Here is a 13564-nt window from a genome sequence, read left to right as displayed (position 1 = left end):
TGAAGGTTGGGTTTAGTTTTTTAGTCACAGAATACTTCTGCTTGCTAATCCAAGTTTCCTAAAGCCCTGACATACCGTTTGCACACCGTCACACCGCACACACCCAGTTCAGACAGTATATGCATGTGAATGTGGCTCCAAGCCAAGGATCTACAGTGAAGATTCAGGCTAAAAACATGGTGTAAATGACATTTTTAAAACCAACTTGGCATGTTGGGGCTTTAGGATTACACCAGAAAAGCAGTATGGAGGCATTTATGTTTTTATTCTGCTGTTTTTTTACGTTTAAAAACTGGGCACCATTCACTTCTATTGTTTGGGAGATTCTGCAACACTGTTTTCCTGTGAAACTCCAGCAGTGTTTTGGGGACCAAAAAACAAAACCCCACCTTCAATCAGCATGAGGGTGAGTAGATAATGACTGGATTTTCATTTTTGGGTGAACTATCCCTTTAAGTTAAAATACATAGGTGTTAGCAGCAAATTATACTATCAAAAGTAATTGTTCTCATCATGCAGAATGGAGTATTATTCGTATTATTAATAATTATTATTATTATTATTAGTAGTAGTATTCATGACTCTCTAAGCAGCATCTGAATGTTGTCAAGGTGAAGTTAATTTTAATAACATGTATACTGTTGAGTATTTTCCCTTTCTAACAATTCATATTATATAAACTGATCACATGTTTTACATATAAAACTTGATCTGAAAAGTAACCTGAACTGTCAGACAAATGTAGTGCAGTAAAAAGTAAAATGTTTTTCTCTGAGATGTAGAAGTCTAAAGTAGCCCAAAATTGGAAAAACTCAAGTATCTCAAATCTTAGGTACACTTCTTGAATAAATATACTTAGTTACACTCCACCACTGTATACAAGGTTAGCAAAACATACTGAATGTTTTTGCTAACATTGGTTAAGATGAGAATATATGTGGCTTTTACAGGTTACCCAGCAACATCTTTTAATCATCTTCAAAACATGTTTTTCTTCTCAACATAGACGAGCCGAGCACATATCGTATCTGAGTTCAGGAGACAGGAGAGGAGAAAGTTGACCGAGTTTCCAAACTTGCTTAACTGTTATTGGAGGACAAAGTAAAAAAAGGGCGGGACTTAAGAGGGGTCAATTCTTCAGTTTATCTCAAACATTCACATTCAAAATAAAATTGAAAAAAAAAAAAAATGCATTGATTAAAAAAAACAAAAACATTTTAAAGTTGTAAAATATAGAAGGGCACAGGGCTGTCTCAAATCATCAAGTTGAAACTTGTAGACTTTCTGAGTCCTTTATATTCACATTCTATACATCCACAGTTTGGCGGACTTCGCCTGAGGGACTTTCCCACAGTTCACAGGGTTGTGGTGTTAAAAACATCGTGTTTTTGTAATAATCTGATGGAGCTGACGGCAATCTTTACTTTAACTTTAAAAGGCCAACATTTTCATCAAAAACATTTTTCAAAACGAATATGATGATGATGATAGCACGTTTACACACATGTTGTCAGTAGGTGTTGGTAGTTTTACATTTTGAAGGCTTTTAACTCATTTTTTAATCGTTTGAAGTTGCGAATTCCTGAGAGCAAGTTTAGAAGTAAAAAAATGAACACATAAAATAAAGTCAACAAAAACATTTAATAAATTACATATATTTCATTATGTAAATCTTTATAAAAATAATTTTCACCCTTCAAAAATTGGAATTCAAGTGTTAGTTATAATCATTTTTTAGGTTTGATTGTCAGGATTTAATCCAGTTCTCAAGGATGGGTGGTATATGTGTACCCCTGTTTATTTTAAAATATAATTGTTTTTTAATATTCTCATTTTATATTTTTCATATGAGTGTCGTTTATGTCACTCAGGTGACGTAATCTAAATCCATAAGGGTTCAGGGCTTGAGGCTTTTGGGGGGGGCGTTGGGATTGGGCCTTTGTACGCTTTGAATGTATGTGTGACTGCATGAACAGGCCTCCATGGCTGTGTGTGTGTGTGTGTGTGTGTGTGTGTGTGTGTGTGCGTGACGGAGCATGTGTGTATATAGGAGTGAGTGAAAAGGTGAAAGGACCAGAGATGTTGGGTTGGTGGAGGTGGACATGACGTGCAGATCAGAGACAGCACAGTGTGGGAAGGACTCAGAAGGTACATTAAAGTAAGTGCAGTGTATTAAAAACAAATAATTCCGCTGGGTTATCGGATATTTTTTGTCACCTTCAATCCAGAATTTTATTTCCGACCATTCAAAGAGACAAAATGTTCTGCTTGTACCCATATCTGCTTTTGTGCTTTACCACTAGATGTGTTTTTGCTTTTGCACCACAGTCGCTGGCATGACTCTCCACATCTGTGATGATCTGTTTCCTGGACCAGTTGGCCAGGACTCGGTCCAGCCCACTGGTCACCGACCATTTGGAACTTGTGCTTATCTGCACTGGGCACGGTGCCCTCCATCCAGTCCCACAGCGGCGAACTAAAGCCCAGCAGCTCAGTGCTGAACAATGACCGGAGCAGCAATGTGCTGACTCCTGCCCCGACCAACAGGCCCAGCTGCTTTTCAGCACCGGCATGTATAAATAGGTCCGTTTACTCCGGGGTCAGGACATCGTTTTTGTGGAGCCCCCCGTGAGCACTGCACTGCTATTCTTTGGGGCCGGTCAGGTAAGCCCTCCATCTCAATCCATTCAGCCTATAGACTTGCACAGACCATTGTCACTTTACATTTGTGTGTCTTTTGTCTCTGCCGCTGTTTCTGCTGAGCCATGTGAATGTATAGACTGAGGTCAAACATGCAAATGCATAGACATGCTGGACATGCACAGGGAGAACAAACAGCACTGTGCTCCAACACGTGGCTCCATCAAGTGTGAGCAAAAAAGGTTTCGTACCCAAACAGATAACATGCAAAAAGAGATGAGCTTCTTTTTATATATATATCATTTAAAATGATTTCTAATGCTGTACTATCAGGTGATAAATTTCATATCTATTTCAAAACAGGTCAATCCACCAACAACTCTTCATTTATTGTTAGACCCACACATTTCAGCCTGTGGCTCATCATGAAACACAAATAACATTCAAACTGTGTAAAAAGTGTTGTGTTTTTTGACCTCTTTAGCTCTGTTTCCCTTCTCCATGCATCTTGTAACAGTGGTGGACTCAGGCTGTCTGAGGGGCAGGGGCCAAAAACATAAAAAGGGCACCAGGTGTATGTGGTTGGGCACCAGTGCGACGAAAGTTGTGATGCATTTATGGTGAAACAGTCCCACTCCCTGGTTTAGATTAAAACTGTTTTTTTATGTGACTTAAAGTACAACAGTTACCCCACATCTGTAATAAAAACACACAGAGAACCATTTACAAGCACATCATTTTCTAACACGTAGGGCAGCTGATGTGGCACTGCATTGCATTTTACCCACTGGAAGGGGACTGTAGAAGACACTTTACCACGTTTTGTCCACTAGAAGAGCAACATAGAGGAAACATTACCACATTTGAACAGCACTCTAGAGCGCACTTCACCATGTTTTGTCCACTGAGGAGCAACCTAGAGGGAACTTTACCCCATTTTGTCCACTAGAATGTCAACCTAGAGGGCACATTAATGCTAGAAGGCACTTTAACATGTTTTGTCCACTAGAAGTGTGACCTAGACAGCCACATTTCATCCCCTGCAGAGCCCTTTTGATGTGTTTTTTTTAATATGGGTGCACTGGGATCCACTAATGACTTGGAAGCAGGTGAAATTGTGCCAAAAAAAACCCTACTGTGTTTCTACAAATCTATTTCAAAAACATGAATAAATATGAATATACCTCCTATGTGGAATCGTCAATAAACATTAGCTAAAAAACACATGTTCTAGTTGGTGTGTGGGAGGTGACAGGCTGTGTTTGAACTGTGTAATATTTTCCTTAATTAGCCTTTGAATGTGAACATGAATCTGAATCTCTCTGCTCTCTCTGCTGCAGGTAAATCAGCATTGAGACACACAGTAGCATGGCTCTGAATAATCCCAACCCACTCGGACCATGGAAGGTGCGTGTGATGTCTTTCCACGGATGATTAAGAAAAGCAGATTACATTTTTTTTTTTTTTAATTTCATGCCTGGCCTGATGATGTCAATGATGTGTGTGTCTGTACACACATCAGGGTGTGCGCGCGGCATGTGCATACTACATGTATGCATTTGTGTCCTCTCCAGATCACAGTTTATGACCAGGAGAACTTCCAGGGGAAGCGTCTGGAGTTTACCTCATTCTGCCAGAACATCATGGAGTGTGGCGTCGACAACATCCGCTCCCTGAAGGTGGAGTGTGGCGCGTAAGTAAAACAAAGTGCTCTGCAGTAAACAGATCTACCTCCTCAGTACATTTTATATTCACAAGAATGAACAACAGTCACAGTTTTTAAAAGATGTTTGAATGAATTTCAGAGGGCTACTTTTGACTTCTACATTTTGAGTATATTTCAGAGCCTGTAGTTAATTTAAATTCTTTATTAGGAATAAAATCTTGAGATGTACCATGTTTTTTTCAAGGGGGGTCCTTGAAAACAAAATATTAGTAAGCCAAAATGTTTGACAAACGCAACATAACAAGATAATCAAACAATTCCAAGTGCAACGAAAAGCAAACACACAAGAGCAAACAAGCAATAGACAAAATATGGAGGTGATACTCCGAGCAGAGCATGAAAATAAATTTGATATAGAAAAATATTAATGTCAGTGATACCATTGCATAATAAAGGTATAAAACATAATTATATGATTATATGAATTATGTGATTTTGAACATGTACAACTGATCCCATTATAAGAAAGCTGGGAAGATGAAATGGAAGTAATATTTAAAGGTAGATTGTTCTCATCAGAGAGAGATTATAAACATAAATGCTTTCTTAATTATTGATTTAGAGACTGTAGGAACAGAGACAGAGACCCAAGTAGCTGAGTAGTGTCTCAACTGATTAAAAAAATAAAAAACAAGGGGAAGTTATTGATTAAAAAGACAAAGAATCAAGAGTTGAGCCCTGAGGCACTCCTCACTGTTTTACTACTGTATCCAGTTTGCTTCCCTGTATGACAACACATTGTTTTCTGTTGTGGTGATTGGAATTGAACCAAAGTGAACCAGTATGTGACAGAACAACATTTTCAACACAAAAGAGTAAACTTTTGTAAGCTTCTGAAACTGTGTTCCAGAGCGTAATATTTTGGGGTAAAATGCTACCCTGACCGTCACCATGTAAACTGGCAGAACATGGCTCCTGTGAAAATGGTGATGTCACGTGCATTTATTAACGCTCCAGCAGCAAAATGTAGATTTGCTGAACCATGCATTCGCCATTATCTTCTTGTTTGTTTGAACTCACCGCTCTGCGTTTGTGCGCAGGCATGCGGTGTTATTCTGTGGTGTTTCATTACAAAGTTACACTGCCAACTACTGGCCTGGCATGCACACTAGAGCGTTTTCAGTCATTTTTGCGGATTCGTGTGCATGGGGATCGTTTTTGCAACATTGTTGTCTGGAGGTGGAACTTTTTTAAAATGCAAAGAAAAAACATGTCTCTTTTTATCAAGACCATTGTCACGTGAATGGCCTAAGACAAGGTAGTAACTGACCAGAAAAGCCTTAGTCAAGCTGCGTAAATTCCACAAGTATCTCCACTTCTACTCAAGTAAAGAGTGTGTGGCACCTCTTTGTTTAGCAGGTCTGTTCCTAATGGTCCTGACTGTTGTGTACACGTGTCTGTATGTCTGTCTGCTTGCTGTCGACAGCTGGGTAGGATATGAGCACTCCAGCTTCTGTGGACAGCAGTTTGTGTTGGAGAGGGGAGAGTATCCTCACTGGGAGTCGTGGAGCGGCAGCAACGCCTACCACATTGAGAGGATGATGTCCTTCCGGCCCATCTGCTCTGCTGTGAGCTTCTGCTTGCCTCCTCGGACTTAAAAAGCACTAAATTTGACTCATCAGATTGACTCACTCATGATCAGAACCCTGGTGTTTCGTGTGTCGAGCCTACAGATTAACTTATAGCAGCTGATCTTTGCAGTTAAAAATAGATTATAGAGCAGTGTGATCTTATGCATTAGACGAATTTGGACATCACACACAAATTGTATGAATGTGGCAGAAATTCTAAATTTTTTTCTTTGACAGGAAGGCTTTCTTTAACCTCTCTGAACTTGGCCATTTGTTTGATTTATGACTATTTACATAAAAAAAGAAATAGAAAACAATTTAGCGTTACCTTTTGAAGAATGGCATAACAAGTGTTTAGTATCTACTGAACAAACATTTAATTCTCACATGGTAATATTGCTGTCCTTGCATCATGTGCACACAGAACCACAAGGAGTCCAAGATGGTGCTGTTTGAGAAGGAGAACTTCATGGGACGCCAGTGGGAGATAAACGATGACTACCCCTCTCTGCAGGCCATGGGCTGGGGCAACAACGAGATTGGATCTATGCAAGTTCAGAGCGGCTCGTAAGTCTCCAAATTTCCATTTCTTTTTTTTCACGTCAAGGATCCTCACAGTAGACCCCAAATTTGAAAAAAAAAAAAGTTTTGTTATTTGTTTATTCTTAGGTTTGAAGGTAATAAAGTTTTCATAGCCAATCAATTATCAAACATGGATCACTATAAATTACAATCAATCAAAACCCTTGCTGTTCCAACTTTCAGAAAATACAGTAAAAGTTGAAATATTTTAATCCCCATTTTGCTGGCGAGCCTCTACAACCCACTCAATGACCCACGTTGGTCCCCAGACCCCAGTTTGAAAACCACTGCATTAGCCAACAAGCTACATTCAAACCTCAGCTCCAGCATGATATAATAGAAAATAAATAAACCAGGACGGTGTTCTTGTTTAGATATCCATGAACATCAAGTTGTAGAGCATTAAGAGACTTTGCCTGATCCTCAGGTGCAATTAGGTATTATTATTTTTTTATTTTTTAGATAATCAGATTCTAGTTTTTTAGGTTACTTATCAGTGTATACATTCTACAGTGTAACTGGTAATAAAAAATATAGATAACAATTGCTCCCATTCCAGTCTTATTCACTTGACTAATATAACAGAAATACAAAAATTAGATTTGTTTTAATTGTTGATACTATTAAGAAGCCCATTATTTTTTTATTTTGAGTTAAAAGTTAGTGTCCGGGCTGTGTTAAATTTTTAAGTTGACTGAATTTGAAAAGACATGTCGAGGTAATTTTGTAACGATTCAAAATTAGTAGACTTTTCTAGTCAAATAAATGTATTAATTCAGTCATACTTGAGAAAACATGTTCACAAAGCTTAAGATATTAAGTTGAACCAACAACTTTTCAGTCACACTGACAAACATGACAAACAATTTTGATTTTGTTTTAAATTTTGTAAGTTTGAAGTTCTTAATTTTCCACAAAGAACATAAGCTCAACCTGCTCCTGCTGGAACTACTTTGCTCCAACTGCTCCGTAGTGAAATTTATTACATTTGAAGCGGGGTATAGGGACTGAATTTCTCCTTCATTGTGGTTTGTAGTGTTTTCATTACTGTGAAAACAAGCAACTATGATTTATCTGAAAGCGAGGTAGACACACAGCAAGTTTTCATCATGTATGCTCTCTTCAAACTGTAAAAAAGAAGGGTCTCAGAGGAGTTTTAACCCTCACACAATGCATGCTGGGAAGTCTGTTAATATGCTGATCATGTTTCTTTAGAAAGTTAATTTGATGAGTTGTTTCTGAAATTTTCTAAGGAAAAAAAAAGTTGTTGATTCCACTTAATTCCTGTTGAAATCAACTCCAGCAAATCTATGTTGTCTGGTCAAAATGCATCAATTTAAAGCTGCTACGAGGAGTTTTTAACTGGTTATGAAATGGTCTCAATTTAATTTTGTTGCTTCTATATGACCTAAATAAACAAAGGAAACCATCCGCAAGAAAATTGGCTATTTCTAATTAGTTTTTTTCAATGGCTGCCACCACATCAGATTCTCACTGAAATCAGATGAAACGAGTCTGTGTTTTTCCAGACAAAGTTACAGTGAGTAGCAGGTTAGTCAGATAAAAAAAAAGAATGAGTAAATTTTTATTCAGATAATCTGTCTTTTGACATTATATTTTGTGGTGATTATGATGGAAACGCCAACCCTTTTGTTCACAGGGGCCTCCAATATCAACACAGTATGAAAGCTTCTTGTAGCAGCTTTAAAATGAGCAGCCTAACCTGATATTCTCTGTAGTGTTTAACGGCTGCTTTCTCCTCTTCTTCTTTCTTTGAGTTGTGTTTTTTTTTTTTTTATCTAAATGCATTTCATATCATGCAAGATTCATTTCACTGACTAACAAACCACGTGTTTATCATTAATTTCTGCTCTCCTCCTCCTCCCTCTCTCCTCCTCCAGCTGGGTGTGCTACCAGTTTCCAGGTTACCGTGGTTACCAGTACATCTTGGAGTGTGATCGTCACGGCGGCGAGTACAAACATTACAGAGAGTGGGGCTCCCATGCTCAGTCCTCCCAGGTGCAGTCTCTGCGTCGAATTCAGCAATGAGACCTGCAGCCTCCTCTCCCAACCTCTCACTCTTTACCTCCTCCAGCTCCACCACCACCTCCTCCTCCTCCTCCTCCTTCTCCTCCTCCACCTCCACCTCCACCTCCACCCTTCACCCAGTCATTCCAAGCTTTAGCCAGCTCCGTCAGACCTTAGCTGACACTTCCTGGTGCTTCACAATCAAGAAGATTACTGCACTTTTGTTTTGTTCTGTTGCCAAATGAAAATAAAAAGAAACGTGGAAAAGAGAAAGAAAAAAAAAAAAGAGCCAGTGCAGAGAAGCCCCTGACTGACGCCCCACTGAGGAGAGAAGAGGAGGAAGTTAAAGGGCGGTGACGTCAATCAGAGTCAGTGCTCCTCATATTTGTGGGTAAACATGGTGCTACAAGAAAACATAAAGAAGGAATGGGCAACTTAAAATAAACAAAAATACAAGAGTCTGCTGCTAAACTCCACAGTGCTCAGTGGTGATTTATTTTCCATATTTACACTGAGGTTTCTCTGTTTGATTGTGACCATTTACATTCATCAGATACTGTATTCACATGCTGGTTTACATTAACTGTTACACCTTACTCTATACCTTAAACATAACAAGAGCAGGTTTGAGAGGATTACTTTAAAAATGTATTTGCATGCAGTTACTAATTACATGTTAAAAAAGTCCCAGTATCACGATATTTAAGTAATGTAATTTTACTTTCTATTACTTTTGGATTACCTCAATATAAAATATGGTGAAATTGTTTAGTCTATAGTGATTTTAGGGTTGCAAACAAGGATTATTTTCATCATTCATTTTCTCAATTAAGTCATTAGTTTGGTCCATAAAATGTCAGAAATTGGTGAAAAATGTTGATCAAAGCTCAAGATGAAGCCATCAGAATATTCAGTTTACTGTCAAAGAGGAGTGAGGAAACCAGAAAATATTCACATTTAACAAGCTGGAATCAGAGAATCTGGACGTTTTTATGGTTTTAAAAAAATGACTCAAAAGGATTAATTACTAAAATCCTGTCACAATCTTGTCACTTGAAAAATAGGTCTAAACATGTGGAGCACACGGATGTACTATTTTTCAGGTGTTTCCTGCAATGGTTATTTTCATTAGTGTTTATTCCATCAACCGTTTTCTCCATTAATCATTTACTTGTTTGGTCCATAAAATGTTGATCAGTGTCCAAGACGACGTCCTTAAATGTCTTGTTTTGCCCTCAGCTCAAAAATATTCAGTTTACTGTCAAAGAGGAGTGAAGAAACCAGAAAACTGTCACATTTAAGAAGCTGAATCGACTTGAATCAAGAATTTAGACTTTTTTTTAATTAAAAATGATGATTAATTGATCATCAGAATAGATGCAGATTAATTTAATTGTCAATCAATAATAGATTAATCATAGATGCTCAAAGTGTTTTATGTTTATTGTTAGGTTTATTAGTTCATCCAGCTGTTCCTTCCTTTGTTGTGTGCAATTTATTGATCGATTTAAAGACAAAATTTGGGAAATTTCAAAGCATTTTTTCACTAATATAATAATAATGAATGGCAAGTATAAATGTATCTGTAACCTGATTATGTATTTTTTTTTAGGCTGTAGCTGTAATGGAATAGTTATTTTTTGTATCCAGTAATCTCGTTATATGTAATCTGCGCCTGCCTTAAGACGAGGTTTACAAATCCCTTGGAGGCTGAGCAGGGTAATCCTTTTATTGCCTGGTGTATATTTATTTTCGGAGGTTTACATCACTAACATGTAATCGTAGGTGCAACCTGTTAATTAAAGCTAATCATGAGCAAGAGTTTTCTGTGAGAAAACCTCTACTAATGCTGTAACACAGGATAAACACTTAAATACTCAAGTGACTGACTGAAGCACGAGATGTCGCCTTTTGTGGTCACTCCACCCGCACACACGATAAGAGCTATTGTATAAAGGTTACTGATAACAGATAATAGCATAACAGCGTTGATAAGAAAACATGCAGTGAATTTTATTGTCACTTAGATCCCTAATGTTTGCCTCAGGTCAGGGATACTTCCCTTACTCTGTCTGAGGGCCACTTTTGCAAAATGACAGCCAGTTAATAAACAACCATAAATAGTAATGGTATTTATCAAATAAAATGAATAAACATTAAAAGGCTTATAACTCGTCTTTCTTTAAAATGCCTTATTTTATTAACATATTAAATAAATTAATCTGTTGCAAGGATTGACACATAAATCAGATATTTTACTCCATTTAATCACTTAGTTGTAAAAACTTTGGTAACTAATTTGAAAGAGTTTATACAACATTAAACATAGATTCATTCATCATGCAATTACTGAAATATTGGAAAGAGCTCATTTAAAATGAAATACACATTTGCGGGATTAGAATTAGGTTTATTTCTGCACAACTTTAGCCCTCCTTCTGTTTATAGGTTCCTTCCCCTGCAGAGTTCACCGTCTGATCAGACTGCAGTTTGCTCAGCCTGAGAGGACGTCACACAAAGATCGGCCGTCTGTTACTAACAGCCTCATTTATCACATCATACAAAACAAACAGGGACAAACAGTATGAATTAATTTACATTGTAAATTTAGTGAATCAGAAAACGGCTGGTGGGCCACCTAGCGCCCTGTCTGACCTGCGGGCTGCATGTTGAGGATCACTGCATTAGGGAATGAGTGACAAGAAAAAAAGACAACTCATAAATCTTGAATAAAAACTCAGATCTCCATAGAAGAAAGAGTTTGCTTTGGGGGATTTTTATGCCCCTGTTTTGTACAGTAAAAGCAACTGTGGGAGTCATTAACAGTAAAAAAATATATTGGTTATAGAGGCTCTACAGCACAGAGAAACACTCCACACTCATCAAGTGTTTGTGATATCAGTGGGTGGCCATGCATATTTAAGTGTCAGTGTAGGTTTAAGGGTTCAGCACGATCCAGATAATCATGGACGCTGCTCAAGTGTCTCTTTTTTAAATAAATACATTTTCTGACCATTTTCATACTGTGTTATTAATGCTGCTACAGAAACTTCTGAGTCAGGAGTTTTGAGTCATATAACATAGATACAGCAGATCTGACACCTACAGAAGTAGAAAATTAAAAATAATCAGCAGCATATTTTCTTACAGCCCCAAAGTGTTGCTTTGCACATGTTTTCTTTATATTTCATTCACATACAGTACAAGTGATTTGGCATAAGACAAGTCAAGGTAAGGCAACATTAACACCTACATAAAGTCTACTGATAACATACTGGAGAGACAGATAGACAGGAATAATAGGGAAAAAAGACAAGATTATTATATGTACAAAAATAAATAAACTATAATATCAACAAACAAACAAACAAACAGATGGGGGTTATATTATCATTTATGGCATAATGTCAGAATGTCTTCTTAAACAAAAGGGTGAAATTAAATAGTTATCATGTCCTTTATAAAATAGAGAATAAAAAGTCCACTTTTAAACAAGGACATGAGTGAACTTGACACAAAGCAAGACGCTTGCAAATAGCTGCTCTCTGATTCACAGCCTCAGTGGAGGTGTGGATAATTGTGCAATTCACCCACCACACACACACAAACACACACAACACACTGGCAGTATGACTAGAGAATGAACACTATCAAATGACCTGCTGTGATTCATTTTAGGGGCTGTTAGAGGCACACCTGCAAACTCATGAGAGGTGAAAAGGGTGACATGCTCGGAAACCAGTCCTCTGTCTGGGGGATCTGAGGGCGTCCTATCCCAGAGGAGACACTTTGTGATGTCAGCATGCAAACAAAACATTCTGGTGCATCTTCTGTTTGTGTTTTCTGCAGACTTTACTACTTTTACTATGTAAGCACTAAAATAAAAGTAAAAGTAAACGTAAAGGTGAAGTAAAAAGTACTGAGTAGGGTACTACAATAAGTTATTTTGCTTAACTTACTACTTTTACTTTAGTACTTTATGTAGGACTTTAAATGCAGGATTTTTACTTGCAATTATTAATTATTACATTGTGGTAATAATGCATTTACTTAAGTAAAGGGTCTGAGTACTTTTTTCATAGCTGCAGGTGACAGAATCTGATGGGTCACCAAATATGGTGTAACACCATCATTAAATCTGCATTTTAGTGAGTGATCGTGTTAACTGGTGACTCACTAAAACGCAGAACTAATGATGGTGTTACACCATATTTGGTGCAACACCGGTGGGTCTCGTTTCATTACATGTTTATTTTTATTTCCCTCCTAATGTGTGAAAATGATGGACATTAAAATGGGATAACAATACAAATGCAGTGGGAGTTAGCCTTAACTCGATGCACAATTTGTCAGAGCAGGAAAAACACAGGGGGACTTAATAACAGTAATTAAGGCTCAGTGACAGTGAGCCAGCCTGCACACTAGAAGGACGTACCCTAAATGGAATGCAGCCAGCATTAATACACCTGTGAGTTCTCTGGTATGACATGTCTAAATGTCTGCTCTGCAGTCACTTCACTGAGGTTAATGTCAGCTGAAGTGCTGAGAAACTGGTATGTTTAGGTTGGGAAAGATTTTACTTTTGGACACACTTCAACTTGATTTGGCATTTGATTACGTTACTGTAGCAACTAGCTACTAGCTAGCAACTAGCTAGCAAAAGTTCAGTTAGTTAAACATCATATTACATAGTAGACTTACCTCAGTTTTCTTGGTCAATATGGCACACACTGAAGCTTCAGTTGACTACATTTGCAATCAACACTGACTGGATGTCCAAATAAAAAGTGCAGAATGTGTTAAAGGAATAGTGTGTAGGATTTAGTGGTGAGCTTCCAGTTTGCAAACATGACATCCAAGCATGTGGGAAAAACTAAGGCGAGCTTGTGCAAAATGTAAAAGGGCATATCTAAAGCCAGTGTTTGGTTTGTACATTCTGGGCTACTGTAGGGCGTGCGTCTCTGTGGAAGAGGACCCACGCCGTTTGTAGATATAAACTGCTCATTCTAACAGTGCA

General features: G+C 37.8%; 1 protein-coding gene across 3 annotated transcripts; it reads left to right on the top strand.

The window, feature by feature from the left end:
• Positions 1 to 2030: 2030 nt before the first annotated feature.
• Positions 2031 to 9017, top strand: cryba1a (crystallin, beta A1a). 3 transcript variants are annotated; one of them, XM_084716641.1, is made up of 7 exons: positions 2031 to 2158; positions 2329 to 2664; positions 3981 to 4047; positions 4215 to 4333; positions 5793 to 5934; positions 6362 to 6504; positions 8421 to 9017. In XM_084716641.1, the coding sequence occupies exons 3-7, from the start codon at positions 4009 to 4011 to the stop codon at positions 8566 to 8568; spliced, it is 591 nt and encodes a 196-aa protein (XP_084572767.1). In that variant the 5' UTR covers positions 2031 to 2158; positions 2329 to 2664; positions 3981 to 4008; the 3' UTR covers positions 8569 to 9017. The 3 variants fall into 3 exon arrangements, with proteins under 3 accessions (XP_084572767.1, XP_084572770.1, XP_084572769.1); XM_084716644.1 differs by having other exon boundaries at positions 4163 to 4333; XM_084716643.1 differs by having other exon boundaries at positions 2083 to 2148.
• Positions 9018 to 13564: the final 4547 nt, after the last annotated feature.

The sequence above is a fragment of the Lutjanus erythropterus genome, chromosome 4, assembly GCF_056507025.1.
Source record: "Lutjanus erythropterus isolate fLutEry1 chromosome 4, fLutEry1.hap2, whole genome shotgun sequence".
NCBI classification, from domain to species: Eukaryota; Metazoa; Chordata; class Actinopteri; order Lutjaniformes; family Lutjanidae; genus Lutjanus; species Lutjanus erythropterus.
This window is presented reverse-complemented; position numbering and strand designations above follow the sequence as displayed.

Excerpts from the sequence above, each read along its gene's own strand:
- cryba1a (XM_084716641.1), top strand. The coding sequence starts at position 4,009 with ATGGCTCTGAATAATCCCAACCCACTCGGACCATGGAAG. Across the intron at positions 5,935-6,361 it reads TCCGGCCCATCTGCTCTGCT|AACCACAAGGAGTCCAAGAT; the intron begins GTGAGCTTCTGC and ends ATGTGCACACAG. Across the intron at positions 6,505-8,420 it reads ATGCAAGTTCAGAGCGGCTC|CTGGGTGTGCTACCAGTTTC; the intron begins GTAAGTCTCCAA and ends CTCCTCCTCCAG.